Here is a 19,017-nt window from a genome sequence, read left to right on the forward strand (position 1 = left end):
ATTTATTCTTTTACAGGCCATGACTGTTCTATTAGATTGTGGAATTTGGACAGCAAGACATGTGTGCAGGAAATAACAGCACATAGGAAGAAACTAGATGAATCAATTTATGATGTTGCTTTCCATCCATCAAAAGCATATATTGCTAGTGCAGGGGCTGATGCCCTTGCCAAAGTATTTGTGTGAATCAACAGAAACTCTCATCATAACAGCAGATTTGCTTGGACACAAAGGGTCTGCATCACTGCCATCAAAAAAGTTAATGCTATGACACTACATATGATCTGCCTGGTGGAGGCTATTTGGGCAGGCATAAATTGGTGGAAATCACATCTTAACGTCAGGCTCATTAATTTAATTGTAATTACTGTATTTCGTGGGACAAAAAAAGGACTCCATTATTTGTGGCCTGTACTGGATATGAACTGAGCGTATGTCTGTCTTTTAGGTATCTTTAAGCCAATGTGGAGTCTGATCTGACAAAAAGACTTTTGTTTTGGACTCTGTGTGCTGCCTTAGGGTTAGGAATGTGGTGCTCTTGTTGGGGGGAAGTGAGCTCCAAGAGTAGCTTTTTTCATCTCTTAGTGATCTTCTGTTTATCGGTTGAATGCCACAGATTCCCTTTTAAACTTATTTTGCTTTTAAAAAAAAAAAAAAAGAAAATTTAACTTAAGATATTTTAGCATTAGTTGCACAAAATGTTTGGATAAAATTCTAGTTTTTATAAGTCTTTTTATATATTTAGCCTGTCACAACAGTGCTCAAGATTGTATTGAAGTTTTCTGCATTATACAACCCTGAAACACAGAGATCTCACTGACCCGCTGCCGTGTAACCACACTCTTTCCTTCTTTTGCATAATACAGCTCAGCTAAGTCTTTCCATAAAGATGCTAAATCACCATCATCATCACGTAACTGTCTTCTTAAACCAAGGACTATTAAGTGTATTAAAATGAAACGGTGGGGTTTAGTACTCCAAATGAACTCTTAAAAAATAAAAAAATAAAAAAAACTAATCTTGGCATCCTATCACTATGTGATATTTTGTACATCTTACTGTATTTACAAGTTTATTTATCAAGAATTATCCATCTTGCTAATAGCCTATTATTTATTTCACTTTTTGTTGGTCTTTATATCCTTTTATTAATGTGCTAAAGGAACCTGTATATCTATTTTGGAACTCTTTGATAGTCTAAAATAGACTAAAAATGGAATATTTTATAGTTTAAGTTACAAACCAAGGTGACTCCCCCTAGATACATATCTTGGTTTACCATGATTCCAGACAAAACTATCTTGTTTTAAAATATTTGGAGTAAAATTTGAAATACAAATAAGATACAAAAATAGTTGAATCAGGATACAGAAATCTGCTGTGTTTGGACTAGTTATCCCTGTTTTATTTTTTCAGATGTGCTTAATTTTATGGTGTAACTAAAGATTTTGTTTGTGTAATGCATGATTAAGACAATAAAGTATTTTTTCTAGTCTTCCAAAAATCTTTTCTGATCAGTTTGCGAGTTTTGATGAGTTTTGTAAGGTTTTTGTTTTACAAACTATGAATCAGCAAATTTTTAAGATTGTACCACATAGCGAACGTACCGCTGTTGAAAAATAATGTATATAAAATGCATATAATAAATATTAAATTGTGTACCTGTATGTTACTGTTGGCTACATTATTTTGTGTTGAATAATAAAGTGCAATACTTTACTCTCCATTGTTAAACTAGGTAATGGAGATGATTTCTCAGTGAGTCCTTCATTTTTATGCTCTTCTTTTAAATTTTGTACTGTTTATTGATAATCTTCAACAAGATTAGAACAGTTAATACTACTAAGAATGTTTTTTAAAAGTATTTCACCCCCTTTGGGGATTTAAAAAAAAAATCTATGGTAGTTCAATTAATTCAAAATACCCCCCCCCCAAAAAAAAGCAAGTTGCAGAGTTGCAGTTTTATATCATATCCTTAAGATATCCTACTACTTTATTAAGTCTGAATTTCAGTTAATATTGTTGTTTTTCCTATCTAGCCAAACCTATTTCCCACAGAAGAGTTTAGCAGAGAATAAACTGTATTACTCATTAAAATTTATCCTCATAAGTGATGTTAAGTATTAGTATCTTCAGACTTTTCCTTCAACAAGTAATTTCCTTTTTCTTTGAAGGGAATTGCAAATGGACTTAGAAGGTAACATTAGAAAACTTTGAAAACATTAGAAAAATTTGGCAAATTCTATTCTAATATGCCTAATGGTAGGCATTCTATTTGAATGCCTACTGCAAAAAAATAAATACATTATACATACTTTGAGATATTTTGCCACCTATCATAAAAATTCAAGTGGCAGTTTTAGTCATGGCTGGTGAAACACTAAAACTTTTCAGAAGTTTTCCTTAAAATACTGGGGTTTTGGTTTTCTCAGTTGAAGATTCAACTTAGAGATGCATTTTGTCTTCCTCTCCCCCCAACCCCTTTGTTTTTAAAAGAATTTTAAGAGCGAGCTTTCCAAAGCTTAGTATTGTTTTCTGGCAGATTTTCCAAGGCAATGATTACTGTTTTAACTGAAATATGATTATCATTATGGCAATGCATAAACACCATTTTTGGAATGTGTTAAATGCATAAAAACAGTATCAGATATGTTTTTCTTATTCTACTTTGGTTGTATTTTCTCTACAATATTAAACATTTGGAAGAGACTAAAAGGATGCAAAAAGAATATCATTTTCATTTTGTGTGCTTTCATTTGTGATTTACGGGAAATTATGTATATTCATTTGACTATTAAATGGTGATTTATATGTAAAGTTTAAGAATATTTTTATATACAGACTTTCACATGTTAACTTTTTCAGTATTTAATAATCTCTTCATATTATGTACTTTTTTCATATTCTCCAAGTTATCCACTGAATACCAAAGTCTCATTTAATACATTAACGGTTATAAATGGGCTAGCATAATTGATATTAGGGATACCTGCAAAGTTTAATTATATTGTTTTAAAAATCCTCTTTTTAGTTGTTAACACTTTATCTTGACTATGTTTACTTCTAAAAAGTTGGTAGTAATTTAAAGTGTTCATTTATGCTCTCATCTGGCTCTCCAAGTCAAAATACAAGCTCCCCTGGTTACCTCAAAACGTGTTCCTTGTAAAATTTTTAAAAGAGCTAATGACTAGAGGCCGGGCATTTGTTTGAATTTTTTAAGGAGTGGTCTTCTCAACCTAAAGTTGTCTGTTGTGGAAAAAAATGTTAAACCTGTTTTTCTGTTGCTAAATGAAAGTTCTTACATGAATTCGTCATATTTGTGGCTTTATAAGGGGCAGGGGGTGGTGGTCGGGGGAGTCATTGACCGCATTCTCCCTTTTGTCAAATTTTTATGTAGTGTCAAAGACAATTTCACTTCTGCCTTTGATACATAGCCCTTTCATTTCTTTTACACAAACTATAAAATTGTTAAATTCAAAAGATTTATTGGATTTATTCCAACCAGTTAACATCTTTTCCAGGTTAACTGCTTTGGGTGGTTGTAAACCATTTCAGATCAGTGTGTGTGTGAGAGGAAATAGAAAATACGATCTTAGAGAAGATGGGATAAGATACGACAGCACGTCTATCCGGGGAGAGTTCTTGGTGGGGTAATGATAGTTACATTAAGGGAGTTTGGATCACTGTTCTTAGGAACCAACTTCACAACAGTAAAAATACTTTTCATTACAAAACAACTTTGTTGAACCAAGTACTCAAAAGTATTTCCTACTGTTTAACCTGGTACTGGCTATGAATAATGCCTAGAACAGAAGGTTTATTCAATAAGTAATTGAAAAAAAAGTCTTATTACATGATTTTAAGAAAAAACTCAGTTGGTCTTTCTACATGGAGTAGTTAAGGAAATTTTACCATGCCCTAGGGAGAGAGACATAGAATAATAAGTCAGGCATGTTAAGTCACTAGCAGTTTTATTGCTTAAGTAGTCTTTCCTGCAGTTCAGCTGTTTGGAAGATGTGCTTTTCTTTAAAGCTAAATGCTTCTAAGTGGTAAGTAAAATTTTACGAACTTAATTTTTTTTCAATACATTGGTGACTTAGAGTACAAGCCAAATACATCAATACACAATAAAATTAAGGATATAAATAGAAAAATACCAGGCAAATGCTATCTTGTTCAGTGTGATATTTGCTGTAAGTTATGAAAATACACTGCAAAAGAGGCTTGATAACCTAAATTGCTTCCATTTCATCTGTAATTACAACTTTAGGGTATTAAGTAACATCTATATTGTTGATTAAGACATCTACTTGGGTCAAAATATATTTTAATATCTAAGTTAAGGAGCTTTTTTCTATTTGTCTTTCACTTTATATATGTAATAATTAGAGAAGGAATGTTGCTTTGGGTCTAAATATCAAGTTCTTTTATTGAGCTGTATAGAATTTGCATATTTATACATTTAATATGCATGTTAAAATAGAACTCTTAATAATCTACACTGTCTTCTCTTTCCTGAGATTCTAAGGATTGATTATGAAGAGTTCTGAACAATCAAGCCTAAATTGTAATTAGAAGATATCTTTAAATGCTTATTTGCTTACATTTTTGCCATCTCTTTAATAGTTTTCTCTGGTTTTAGTATGCTATGTAGTATTTCAGTATTATTAGAATATAACTTATACATTATATCCCCTTGCACTTTTTCTTTCAGTTGTCAAAATGTCACGATTATTGCTGGGATTCTAAGAAATCTCTACAGATGCCTCTGATCACATCAGAAACAATTGGTTCTAATCCTGTGAATTCTCTTGTGAAGAAAGCATGCGACTCCTTTGGTTTAGAGGCCATATCTTTCAGGTCATCCAGAGGTGCCCAAGCCACACCAACAGAGAAGATGGTGATACCTACAATGGAAGTATTTTTAAGTGAATTAAAACCAAGTTACAGTTGCATAAAATTACAACATGAGTTTCTCAGTCGTGTCCGACTCGTTGCAACCCCATGGACTAGGCCACCAGGCTCCTCTGTCCATGGGGATTCTCCAAGCAAGAATCCTGGAGTGGGTTGCCATTCCCTTCTCCAGGGGATCTTCCTAACCAAGGGAAGCATAAAATTACATGTATATATTTTTCACACATAAGTACACAGTTGCACACGAAACCCTTAAAATGCCTAAAGTAAATCACCTGTACCAAATTATTGGGTAAGTTTTTAAAATAGTCATTGTGATGAGACTGGCTAACCAATTTAGTCAGAACCAGAAGTTTTGCCATCAATGTAATTTACCATCTTAACAGATTTGACAACAAAATTCAACATCCATTCATGACAGTACACGGCTAGAAAGGGAAGCTTTCTTTACCTGATAATCTAAAAATGAGAACAAACATTTAGAGAAGTGGTGAAAACTTCCCCTCTGAGTCTGGCATGAGAAAGGACTACCTGGTGTCTTCACTTCAGTTAGTCATCATACTGGAGTCATGGCCAGTATAATACAGCAAGAAAGAAGGACACAGAACATGTGGCATACAAATAAGGTAAGTCTTTTAAAGCTCTTATCTGGGGAATGATGACTAGTCCTCTGTTGAATGATAACTTTCTCCCATTTCATTCTGTATGTGTTACATTAGCAAACTAGCCAATAGTTTAAAAAAAAAAAAAAAAGTCTAATCTCAAAGCAAAAGTTTTCTGATAAAAACAGCCAGGGACTCCCCGGGCAATCCAGTGGTTAAAGACCACGCTTCCACTATAAGAGGTGAAGGTTCAGTTCCTGGCTTGGGAACCTGCATGCCATGTAATATGGCCAAAGTGTTAACATGAAAACATCCAGAAATACCTATGGAATGGAGATTACCATCTATATCTACTGAGTGAAATCCCCATAAACTTTTGAGTTTCTAAAATAGCTACTCCCCTCCTATCCAAAGCTTCAGCCTCCTCCTAGTTATATAAAGTTGTGAATACTTAAGATATAAATAAAGCAGGTTTAGATGATGTAAAAGCTACTTGAGATCATTCTGATTTATCAGCAGCAGCTAATCCTTCCCCTCTCCCTGGCAAAAAAAAAAAGTCATTTTTTCCCCTTCCATTTTCTTCATTCTTCATTCTATATTCAAGTTCAGGTTGTTTACGTCAGGCCCAGAATATAATTGCAGTTAAACCAAAACAACTGTGATCTAGCCCTGAAAGCCCATCTTATTTTTCTGACTTGTTAACTCTCACTTCACTATCACTAAACAACAGTTTCATGAAAATAGTGTGGCCCAACTTCCTTAAGTTCAATTAATCATATAGGGAGGATATATTTGAATTTATTTAGTTCACTTTATTTAGCCTAAATCCAATCCTGTTAGCATAAATTGAGTAAGCTATACTTTTGAGGAGTATGATAGCAAACAGATCTTCAACATAAGTTAGTTGAGGAATACCTTAAGCCAGATGTATAGAAATAAGACTATAAAATTTCATGTATCCATTCTCACGTCCTACTTAATAAACTTCTATCAATACCTATATAAGAACACAAGTACATTAGCAGAGGTGCTAATAAATGTATAAAGTGAAGTGGAAGTTGGTCAGTTGTGTCTGACTCTGTGGCCCCATGGACTATAGAGTCCATGGAATTCTCCAGGCCAGAATACTGGCGTGGGTAGTCTCCCTTCTCCAGGGGATCTTCCCAACCCAGAGATCGAAACCAGGTCTCTGGCATTGCAGGCGGATTCTTTACCAGTTGTGGTCATGTATGGATGTGAGAGTTGGACTATGAAGAAGGCTGAGTGCCGAAGAATTGATGTTTTTGAACTGTGGTGTTGGAGAAGACTCTTGAATCCCTTAGACTGCAAGGAGATCCACCCAGTCCATTCTGAAGGAGATCAACCCTGGGATTTCTTTGGAAGGAATGATGCTAAAGCTGAAACTCCAGTACTTTGGCCACCTCATGCAAAAAGACTCACTGGAAAAGACTCTGATGCTGGGAGGGATTGGGGGCAAGAGGAGAAGAGGACAACCGAGGATGAGATGGCTGGATGGCATCACGGACTCGATGGACATGAGTCTGAGTGAACTCTGGGAGATGGTGATGGACAGGGAGGCCTGGCGTGCTGTGATTTATGGGGTCAGAGTCGGACACGACTGAGCGACTGGACTGAACTGAGCCACCAGGGAAGTAGGAAATGTCATTAGGAATTAAGTAGAGAAAAAGAGAAGCATAGAAAAATGTAAGTCTTCATTCCTTCCTCCAAAGTTAGTGTTTTTATATTTTAAATATTTTTGGACTCCCAATCACTCAGTTTTTATCCCAGGAAAGGGAATCTCAGCTTTTTGTTGGCCTGTTTGATCTCAGAAACACTAGTTTCATGAACTAGTGGTCTTTGCCAACAGTAATGTTAAGGTTAGGTTAAGAAAAACTTTTTATATCCTTTTATAATAGAATTTCATTATCTCTAAGTCACGGGTGGGAGGGAAGACTCTAAAAAAGAAATCTAAATAGAATAGGATTAGTCTTTATTGGTGATCTTAGAAAATCCATGTCAGATTGAAAACTAAAAGTTAGGATAAATGATCAAATAGATTCATAGTGAGCTATGATAAACTGTAATTGCCTGGGTTTTTTGTTTTGGTTTGTTTTTTTTTAGAGGATTACAAAATCTTTTATTTTTTTCTTTAATTTTTTTGGGTCACATCACACAACATGTGGGATCTTAATTCCCCAAGCAGGAGTCAGAACTGTGCTCCTTGTGGAAGCACAGAGCCTTAACCACCCAATCCCTTGGGGTTTTAATACTCTGCCTGGGTTTTAAGACTGGCCTCACCACTAACTAGGTAAGATTTGCATATGTTTCCTTATCTGTAGAATGATATTTAGTAGGACTGCTCTGACAATGAAGTCAGTTAATACTGGGTAAAACTCATAGACCAGTGACTGCCATCCTGTAGATGTTCAATACAACAAATACTTAAGCTTATATTTACCCCTAAATTGGACTAAAGCCCTCCCAGTCCCTTCCCATACAAAGGACATGGACCTTACCTTCGTCGTGTGCAGCAGCAGCAGGCCCTCGAACATCGTCATAGGACTGCCCATCTGTGACTATTACCAGGAAGTTCTTGTTGGGGCTGTCTCTCATGGGACCAAACACATTTCTAACAGTAAAGGAAATGGCATCCCCAGTAGCTGTCCCACCACTCATGTAGCGGATGTTCCTGATAACAGCTAGGACATTCTCTTTGGTGCTATAGTCAGTGAAACTGAACTCTCTGCGCTGATCATAGGTGAACTGTACCGCAGCTATCTTGGCACCAATGTCTGAGATTTCAAAAGTCTTAGCTATGTTGGAAACAAATTCAAGCATGAGGCGGAAATTACTTTCTCCAACACTACTGGAGCCATCAATCAGAAAGGCAATGTTCACTGAGTTATAACAGGTCTTGCTGCACATCATTTGCTCGTGAGTGCAGAGCTTCTGTACCAGAGGCTTTACGTATTTTGTGGTGCCAAACCAATTGGGCATGTGGTACGAGAAGAAGCCGTTATTCCGACAGACAGCCTAATGGGAGAGACACGTAAAAGATATCCAAAGGAATTACAAGTTGTTTCTTTAAAATTATGAAAATGTTAAATCTTGAATGTTCAAAGTTAATACAGATAATGGGCCAGTCAGCACTACCCCTTGAGGTCCAAAACTGACTCACTACTATAACAAGAGACATCTCTTAACTCTTTACCTTGTCAACAAATGCAACATCCTGAACCATTCCCAGTTCTTCAGGGATAGGCTTAGCCACAGAAACTATAAATACATTGACGCCAAACTCCCTGGCCACAATGCCTGCTTCCTCGATGTCATCAGAAGGCCAGCCATCAATAAATACCACCACCACTTTGGGAATCCCTTTTCTCACTCCAGTGTCCACAGTGAAGAATTTCTGGGCGGTATGCTTCAAGGCTTTTCCTAGGTTTGAAAAAGAAGCAAACTGGAACAGCACCACTGCTCAAATGACATTTCTGTGTCCCTGTACCAACTTCATACTTTGAAGTTTTAAGAATTTAACTTACATAGAGTTCACTTCTTTAACAGATGCATCGGATGGGAAAGTTTAATTCTCCGTCAGCCCTGTTTTTTTGTCTTCACAACCCACACTACATCCCCCATCACCTCCCAGAAGGCTCACATTTCCTTCCTTTACATCAATCACCAGTCAGAAACACAGAACTGACTCCCACTTCTGAACCTGTTCTCTCCGTCTAGCCCCTTAGTGACTGATTGGTACCACTACAGACTCAGAACAGGAAGTCTCCCCTCAGAAGGTCCAGAGTTCTTTTCTCGTCTTCCTGTCACATCTGCATTCATTAGATGAGTCTGTTGATCTTCATTTCTGTTAAACATTCTAAACAGGTACTTCCCTAATGTGACATCTGCTTATAACATGAGGATTAGAAGTCACAATGTCATGTTTTTGTTTTTCTAATGAGCAATAGCAGTAAACCCTTTGGTACCTTTTCCATTAAAAATTAAATAGATGATCAAGTGCAGACCTAACCAAGATCAGTTCCAGGGGGAAGAGGTTCACATCTGCTTATATAAAATAGCATAACACTGTCTTATGTGTTTGATCATTCATAACCTTCTTTGTGTCACTCCCTAGATACCAAAGTCTACTTACCTGTATTGGAATTACCCCCTCTGAAACCTACTTCCTTTATAGCAAACAAAACATCTTTGGCTGATGTAAAGTTGTTCAAGTAAAATTCTATTTTAGGATGTTCACTAGGTTAAAAAAAAAAGAAAAAAAAAAGTTATCCAGAGAGAATTAGAAAGATAAACAAGGAATATTATGTACTTTTTTTAAAGTCTTACATTGGACAATGCCTAAGTTTCTTAATTCCACAGCATACAGGCAATTAAGGCATGGCATCTTTACTTGAAGTTTTAGGGTTCTTTCAGAAATGTAACAAAAACAATTGCTGCCTTGAGGGTTTATTGTATTCTGAGTAATAGCTACAAGTCTACAAGTCTAATCTCACTTCATCATAACTCTACAAGGTAGGAATTATTGTCCCAATTAATAAATGAAAAAATGGAGGCCCAAAACATTTAGGTAACTTATCCCCCCCTCTTAAAAAAAAAAAACACCACATTTAAAATTCAGGTTTGCCTGACTCCTCAACTATATGAAGCACCTTCAGCAAGTGGCTCAGGGCACTGAGCTCAAGGGAAATCTGCAGAGTTGGGCACCAGATAATTGAATCACAGGTGGGTGTGAGGCTAAGGCTGCTTCAGGGAGGGACCTTGGAAGCTCTGAACAGTCTAGGTCTATTAACCTGGTTTTCTGATCAGACAAGGCAATTTCAGTGACACTAAGGCCAACATTTTTAAAATGAGGGAACTTACAAGCAAACAAATTATACAGTATTATAATACTGAATTTTTCTTAGATGATATTGACATTTGCCAATCTAAGAACTACATATATTTTTATAGATTTGAGATTTTTTAGTCGATGTAATAGTAAATTTTACTATTTACATAGTATAAATTTCAGCTTTTATAAACACTCATTAGAACACTTTCATATAAACACTCATATAAACACTTTCATTAGAACCCATGTTGAGTAAAAGCAGCATAATTTATTGTGTTTTTAAAGAAGTCAAAATTTCATCAGTGCAATATTTTAAGATCTTAGCATTATCAATTGCCATTAAATCAAGATTTTTGAAGGACAAGTATTGCACTCATTGTATTCCTGCATTTCTGGTGGCATGATTTCTGCATACCTGGTATATAATGTTAGGTCACAAATCAGATGTCATGAATCAATAACTTTTTCATTTTTATTGTCACTTTGCAACTATACAAATTATTTATGCGGTTTAATCTTATTTGTGCATCCTTAATGAGACATTCTTTTATTCTACTTAAACATAAACTTGACATGGTTTATCTATTTCATGTTCTTTGTGAAATAGAAAAATTATAAAGCAGAAAGTTTAGAGAAGCTAGTCTTTGTATGAGTCTACAAAGTAGTGTAGACTTTCATTTTGAAAAACCAATTGGGTAAGAACAGCAAAGAAAAAATATTAGAAGAAAAACATTGAGGGGAATTTGCCCTATGAGATGTTAAAATATACACTAAAGCTACTATAATCTAAGCATTGTAGAAAAGATGTTAGAATTAGCATACATATCAAAGAAACATTTGTCTAAAGTTATAAATTATCATGAATGGCATAAGAAGCTCAATTTTGTTTTGGAGGGGGGGACAGTGGTTAAATTATGTATAAAAAACAACAAAGGTAAAGATTCTCACACTGAAAGAATTCTATCTAGGGGACTTCCCTGGCAATCCAGCAATTAAGACTCTCAGCTTCCACTTCAAGGGCTGTAGATTCAGTCACTGGTTGAGGACCTAAGATCCCACATGGCGCATAGTATGGCCAAAAAAACACCACAAGTTAAAAAAATTCTATCTAAATTAAGAACCAATTGTAAAAAATAAGAACAAATGAAATATAAATATTTGTAATACTAATGACACCCTTACACACTGCTGAGAGTAGTTTAAACTGAATCAATTTTTTAGAAAACAATTTAACTGTTTATATCAGAAGCCTTAAAAATGTCACAGCCCTTTGACCCAATCTCACTTCTGGGAATCTAGCCTAATGAACTCATCAGAGATGCCACAAAGATGCCACAGGATGTTCAGCACAGGACAAGTGTGAAAAAAGAATGGTTAAATAAATCATGCTAAGGAACATATTCATTTTTCGAAGAATATTTGTGATATGAAATGTTCAAAATACTGAAGGATAAAAAAGCAGGTTTATAATCTGAGCTTTTGAAAAAGAAATGCACATAAGTATAATCAGATATTTTCTTAAAATACTGAAAGGAAATACAACACTTTATATTGATTATCTCTGAGGGGTATATTTAGGAAGTTTGTTTTTTGTGTGTTTTATATGTTGTTCAAGCTTTCTCTAATAAGCATATTATAATCCTAAAAGACATCAGTATATATTATTAAAAAATAAAAGATTAAGCTTCGGATTGCCAATCAAGGGAATATGGAAAGAGCTAAAAAAAAGAGTAACAACAGGTAGGGAAGAGAAATAAACATCACAACTTCCTCCTTCAGTGAAGAGAAATTAGGAATTGAGCAAAGTAGATGTGCAGAGGTAATCTATATAAGCAGTAAGACTTTAGCCTGCCTTCTGGTCCTCAAATGGTAGCATGTAATTCTCTAAATCCTTTTATTCCAAAAGAGGAAGCACTTACCAGTCTGCTCAGGCAGTCTTAGATTCTGACTTTAGTTTGAGAATCCAGACTGTCTGCAACTCGGTATGTTTATACCAAACTGAAATGAATGTACCCGCTAAAGGGACCATTTGTTGTCATTCAAGACATCATTGAAGTCTCCTTCCATTTTCTCAAGGGTGGTACCTGGCTTGAACAAGGCCCACGTGTGGTCCTTCGGTTCCAATTCCCAACATTAGAGCCACTTTCCCAACAAAATTCTTCTGTAGATTAAATCGGCGTTGCCCGATATTAAAACTTCCATCGATCAGAAATGCAATGTCTGCTTTACAGTCTGTGAACACCCAAACAAATCTTTCCATTAGCAGTTTCAAGAAGAAGAAAGGAGAGAGAAAAAATGTTATATTCCCAAATGGATATCCAGACTCTTACCCTTATTGCCAGTTTTCTTCTCCAGTGTTTTCTTTAGTCGTTTACCTAAAACAAAAGAAGCACTTGGCATTATCAACAGGAAGACAGTTCCACAGAAGGAAACCCACATGGAAAAAGCTCATGATAAGGAGTGGCATTCTTGAAAAAACTTTAAAAAAAAACTCAAGTTCCTGATGATTTTCTGGAATAGGGAAGTAATGCCTCTAAAAAGAAGTCAGGACTGTAGTAGACCTACAGACCTACCATATTTAATGTGGCCCTAATCCATGACTTTGACATCCCAAACCCACAATTGAGGCAGGATTGGAAACTCAGAGTTAGATTCTAATGTTCTTAGTTTCTTTGACTTTAAATTGCTACAGTCTTTGAAAGGACAATCCCTGGCTATTTTTAAGATAGACATGCACTCATTTATTTTTTATATGACAAATGGAACAAGAAGTTCAAGATACTTAGACCAGTTTCCAGGTATAGTTTATCAAATCAGGGAGAAACAGTAGGATTTCAAGAGAACATTCGGTACCAGAGTTTACCAATGAAAATAAAGGATAAGGAATTTGAAATATAATACTGAAAGTTTCCCTACTCAATATACCAGTAAAGACACTTGCTTTGTGTTTATTTAATATATCAGTATTTTAAAAAGGAGAGCTTCTATCAATAACACTTATTTATAACTTCCCAATGCTGTACCAGGCAACTAGGAGACAGGTTCTGTATTTCATACCTGTTGCTGGATGTGCTGTGGACACTGCTTGCCCTGTGGCTTCCTGGGTACCACTTTTGCCTTCTGTTAAAATAAAAAGAAGACTATGTTTTCCCTCTTCCTTCTTTACCATCAAAGAATAATGAATAATGTAGAGTTCTATAGGATGACAAATGTAATAGAGTGGTGCAATTGCAGGATTAGTTGCTGCATCTAGTTTCAAAGAACCAAAATGAATCTACTGTATCATATTTTTAAGAGGTATTCATAAAATGAATTCACACTCATTCTTTTTTGAGGGTTATTTGTTAAATGTCAGGGCATCCTGACTGCAAGCGATTCAAGTTTCTATTGCCATCTTCTGGCAGCAAGATGATTTTTCCCTCCATTAGCCCAAGTTTGGTTTGAGTGTGTCCCTGACCCTTCATATCCCCGACCTTAACTCATAGTTGACCTCTCCAGGCTTGATCACAAGTTTTTTCATCAGAGTCAAAGAGTTTGAGCTGAGAAAAGCAGAAAACATTCTTGGGGTTTAGGGAGAAAATATTCATGCAAAAGTAAGAACAATTTAATTGTACCTACTTGTCACTGTGAAAGAAGTGGACCATCTGGAAAGCGTCTGAGACTGGATGCCATTGGCAACTACTGAGGAATAGTTTTCTCGACCTGGCAGGCTATAGATTCTCACAGGTCCCCCTGAGTTGCCAATTACCCCCCTGCAACACAAGAATAGCAGCTGAGATTCTATCCACACTTTTGCAGGGGCATTGGACTGACTGTATGTTGCATCTATTGCTCTGACTAATCAAGGAAACGGTTCAGCAGGGAAGCCATCAACCTTTTCAAAAACTGTCAACCTTTTTTAAAAAGTGCAGAGGTACAAAATCTGCCCAAGGAAATGGTTTTGTGCCGTTAAACTTCTTTAGTGTTAGTAAGGACACACTTGCAGTATCCTCTTCCCTACATATAGCTCAGAGGATCAGAGTTAAGAGCGTCAAATGATTTTCTTAGTTTTCCAAAATACTTAACTACCTGTCCTTGGACTTCATTGAAAAGAAGTGTCATCCTGGCCATTCTTTGCAGGATAGCAGAGTGGTGATGAATATGGGCTCTGGAGGCAGACCTGGGCTTTCAGTCCCAGCTCTGGCACTTGCTACCAATAGTAACCTTGGGCTAGATACTTGACAACTCTCTGAATCCAATTTCCTCATCTGTAAAATGGGGTAAAATTGTACCTACCTTGTATAGCTGTACCATTGTCTTAGAAGTTAAAATAATGACTGCTGTATGGTAAAAACTCAGTAATAGAGTACATGGTTAGGAATCTTTCCTGTGCTTAGCCGCTCAGTCGTGTCCGACTCTGCGACCCCATGAACTGTAGCCCACCAGGCTCCTCTGTCAATGGGATTCTCCAGGCAAGAATACTGGAGTAGGTTGCCATTTCCTCCTCCATGGGGATCTTCCCAACCCAAGGATTGAACCCAGATTTCCTGCATTGGAGGCAGATTCTTTACCATCTGAGCCACCAGGGAAGGCCTAGGAGCGTTTTAGAATCACAGGAAGCAAGCTATCAAAAAATAATTCGATTTGCTTTTATTCAGAAAGCTTCCCTTATGTAGTTGGTGATTCAAGGAGATCCAGGAAAATCTTAAAAATGTATCCGTCATCTATGGCCAAGATTGGTACCAAAAGAAAGAATAGGTGAGAGGGGGTGTCCAGATGGCTAATGAGGGAAAGGAAATAATTACACTTGTTTTCCTCTCCCCTTGGTGTATCCGGGCTTACCTGTGGACAGCGGCGCCACATATGCTTGATACAGACGCGTACACTATGTGCCCAAACACGGAGAACTCCTCCAGAGGGCAGCCACCTGGGCAGAGGACATCTGCTTTTTCTTTCCTGATGTCCAGGCCTCTGGTAAAACATGTGATAGCGATGGGAACTGAAGAGAATGGAGAGAATGTAATAACCATTCTGAGGACTTTTTGAGTAGTGGTGGGGGAACTAGGATGTGAGATTAAGATTTTACTTTCCTAATTTCTACACTTTTTGTTAAGAATATTGACTTAGGTATGGTTTCCTCCATTCCAGATTTTAGCAAGCCAAAAATAAGTTTTCCAGTTAATCTAGTCTTCAGTCACTATAAAGTCTAATGGGAGAATTTTCTCAGTTCTTATTAGTTTGGAAATATATGAGAACTAGAAAATAATGTTACTCATTGGCCATTTATTAATTCATTCTAGAAATACAAGAATCTCAACTCTGATTATAATTGTGTACATAGTTGCCTGAGGTGAAGATATTAAATCTGGCTTGAACCTCTGAGGAACATTTTCATGACACACACAAATTGAAGTCATCCTTTACTTCGGAGGGCCATTTATATCAGTTTTCGTCAAGTGCCATGCATTAAAATTATATTTTAATTTAAGCAAATCAGTCAAAAGATGCTTCACTTTAAAGAATACCATTTAGCTCAACCATTCATTTTTGCTGAAATAAATAAAGCCATGAGGTTAATTTGCCCAAGGTCACACAGCTCAAGGACAATTCTACCTCTCCTGCAGGGCAGTAAACAGAGAAGTTAGTCCCCTTCAGAACAGAGCATTTTTATCTGAATTGAACCAGCTTATTTCTGCCCCAGATCTGTGCAGGGAGAGATATCAGGCAGTGAATGCAGTTTTAGAAGGTACTGTTAATACTGAGGGCTTCCCCAGCGGCTCAGACAGTACAGAATCTGCCTGCGCTAATACTGAGGTTTTACATGATCAACTTGATGAATAATTGCAGTTACTACTACAAAAGATGTTAGAGACAAGCCCTTGGCAACATGTAACAAAATACCTTAATAAACATATTAATTCATCAGTTTGCTGTGAATATTAAAGTGAATTATTAAATATTGTTATTAAATAATATTTTCCAAACACTGGAAATTGTGGTTATCCAAACCTTTTTGAAACAGATGTTAATAATTTCAGAAAAAAAAAATTTTTTCCCCCCCAAGATAGTAATGCTATCTGGTCATACTGCCCGACTGAGTATCCTACCTCTAACAAGGAGCCTCTTCTAAGAACTCTGTGTGCCAAGTTGTACCCTGTATACATCCATGGAAGGGAAGGCAGGACTCCACGAAAAGTACAACGCTGACTATGAATGCTCTGAAACAGTCTAGATTGCTGGGCCAGTTAAAATCCTTACCCAAACGAGCAGCTTCATACTGTGTGCTTCATGCCTGTTACCAAACAGCCTCAATCCTACCTCCCAGTTTCGGACGCACCAGAGAGGCTCACCCTTTAGCTGCCAGCTCTGACTTTAGTGTGTGTGTGTGTGTGTGTCAGGGGACGCTGAATACAGTCCTCTGCAATACTTACCTTCATTTCTCCTTTCAAGGAAAATAAAGGATAGATTTTGAAGAGAGTCTGCTTTTTACATTTTATAAAATACGCCGAACCACACACCCTTACTCCGACTTCTAGATGGGGAACAAACTATTTATAGATTCTCTCGAATGTGAAATGAGCCCATAGATGCTTTTATAGGGGGTCATTCCTGGAAACACAGAAAGAGGGTCAAACGAGATGGGACAACGACGTAAGTGTCTCTCAAGCCCCAGACCTCTCTGTCTCTCTCTCTGTCCCCTCTGACAGTCTGAAGGCTTCTCCCTGATTCCAAACGCTGTGAAACACCCGGGACAAGTGTTTCCCTCGGTGGGGCTCAACGAATGCCCCTAGCCTTGAGAGTCGGCTCGGCTTGCTGTGGGAGGCTTCCTTCTCCGCACCTTGGGAAGACTGTCCCCATCGGACCCCAGGAGCTCCTTCGCAAGCGACAGACGGGGAGGCTGGAGTAGACAGGCTGTGGGTTTGAATGGGGTGAGCCAGGCAGCAGTGCCAGCCCTCGCGCCCCGACGCTCCGGGATCCGGCCTTGGCCCAGCGCCTCCATCTGAGCGCGATTCCACGAGCCCGCCCGCAGGCCATCCCACCACCCGGACGAAGCCTTGCTCCGCGAGCCGGGACCCTCAACTCACCGGCTCCCTCGCTGCCTACCGGCTCCGGCGGCAGCAGCAGACAGACACCTGCGGAGAGAGGATAGCGCGAGGGCTGACTCCAGCTTCCACCTCGCTCGGTGCGAGGGGAAGGGGGCGGGGAGGGGCGCGTACCCACCGAGGCAGAGAACCGGGATCCAGGATGCCCACATGGTTGGTGGAAGAGGGGCTACTCGGACCTGGGAGAGACGGAGAATGCAACCGAGACCCCTGCGTCCCCACCCCCACCGAGCCTGCCCGCGCCTGCAGGATCCGCCCCCCTCCCCGCCTCCCACCGCGCTCCTCGGAAACCCAGGGGCGGCCAAGGAAAGGGGGAGCCCGGAGAGGCCGCTGCCCGGGAGCTCGTGCCCCCTTCTCTAGCTGGAGGCGACGCTCGGACTGCAAACCGAGCCAAACCCAGAATCGAAGTGCAACCCCGGACCAGGAGGAGCGTGCGCTATGAAGACAGACAGGCTGCGAGCGACAGAGGCGAGAGAGAACTGGCTGGCGGCAGGGACCCTCAAGCCCACGCCGGACGCCGAGGGCTCTGCACCTGAGTCGGATCCGCCCGGCTGCGCCCGAGTGCGGAAAGCGCGGCTCCCGCGCGGCTATAAAGGCTGCGCCGCGCGCATGAGCACTGTGCGGGGGGCGCGCGGGGAGCGGGTGCGAGCGGGACCCCGGGGGCCGGGTGGCGGCCATCCAGCTCCGCCCGCACCCCCGCCTCTTCCCTGCCCCGCCCCGGGGTGAAGGAGCGCCAAGGCGCCACCCCCGCGGCGCGGGGCTCGGCCACCTGGACGCCGCGTCCATCCCGGGGGCTGGGCGGGGAGGCCTGGGGACCTCGTGGGAGCAGGGGGGAGGCCCAGCGACCTCAGGCCCTTCGGAACGCGTGTGGGACGGCGGCGGGACCGCGCTCCGGCAGGGAGGTTGCGCGACGTGTGGCGACCCCACCAGGGCTGGAGGGAGCCGGCCTCTCTCTCGGGCCTGGGGAAGAGTGGTCCCCACGCACCGTCCCCGCGGCGGGGGCGGCGGCGCCGCGAACGCGGAGGCCTTGGGCCCCAGGAGAGCCAGGTACACACGCGGCCTCGGAAACAAACTTCCCAACTTCGTGCTCCCGGTGGCAGCAAAGTTCCTACTTTGTTCCTACGGTGTACTTCTAAAGTCAGGCCAACCTGGGTGTGATCACGCGTGCCCCGTATTCGTGAGAAACCCCGTCCACGGACGGGTTATCTTTCGGATCTTAGGGATCCAGCTCGGTTTTTCTTCGGCGGCTCCATCTACTGTCCCGTGGAGCCCGGACTCTGCATCACATTTGCTTTTTCTTCTTTTCCAGAATAGGAAGCGTTTGTGTTTGACTGCCTTTCAAATTCGCGGACCTGGTCTCTGCTGTGGTTGCATAAATTTAAGATTTGGGAACGTGCTTAACACCCTGTATTTCTCTCACCCTGCTGACTTTTTACGTGAAAAACGGGAGAAAGTAGAATTCACGGGGAGCATAAGTGACAGACAAATGACTTGCATGACCCCTGGGGAGCCCACTCCCAGATCCAGGAGAGGTGGCACGGTTTCGTTTTTTTTAAGGTTTTTTTTTTTT

At 39.6% G+C, this 19,017-nt stretch overlaps 2 protein-coding genes across 5 annotated transcripts in view; one reads left to right on the plus strand and one right to left on the minus strand.

Annotated features, from left to right (window-relative positions):
• STRN3 (striatin 3) overlaps positions 1-2,262 on the plus strand; it is a 104,947-nt gene extending 102,685 nt beyond the window's left edge. For 3 of the 4 annotated variants that reach the window (XM_040257172.1, XM_040257171.1, XM_040257173.1), the window contains one exon: positions 17-1,667. In XM_040257172.1, coding sequence (XP_040113106.1) covers positions 17-186 — 170 coding nt within the window. In that variant the 3' untranslated portion in view covers positions 187-1,667. Of the gene's footprint in view, positions 1-16 lie in introns of all 4 variants that reach the window. The other variant, XM_040257170.1, reaches the window with a different exon arrangement.
• Positions 939-18,005, minus strand: COCH (cochlin). Its single transcript, XM_040257174.1, has 12 exons — positions 17,980-18,005; positions 17,566-17,626; positions 17,430-17,477; positions 15,187-15,343; positions 13,984-14,117; positions 13,423-13,485; positions 12,696-12,740; positions 12,450-12,597; positions 9,667-9,770; positions 8,728-8,954; positions 8,033-8,549; positions 939-4,907 (listed from the first exon to the last, which is right to left on the minus strand). The coding sequence occupies exons 2-12, from the start codon at positions 17,597-17,599 to the stop codon at positions 4,732-4,734; spliced, it is 1,653 nt and encodes a 550-aa protein (XP_040113108.1). The 5' UTR covers positions 17,600-17,626; positions 17,980-18,005; the 3' UTR covers positions 939-4,731.
• Positions 18,006-19,017: the final 1,012 nt, after the last annotated feature.

Source organism: Oryx dammah, unplaced genomic scaffold (assembly GCF_014754425.2).
Source record: "Oryx dammah isolate SB20612 unplaced genomic scaffold, SCBI_Odam_1.1 HiC_scaffold_16, whole genome shotgun sequence".
NCBI classification, from domain to species: domain Eukaryota; kingdom Metazoa; phylum Chordata; class Mammalia; order Artiodactyla; family Bovidae; genus Oryx; species Oryx dammah.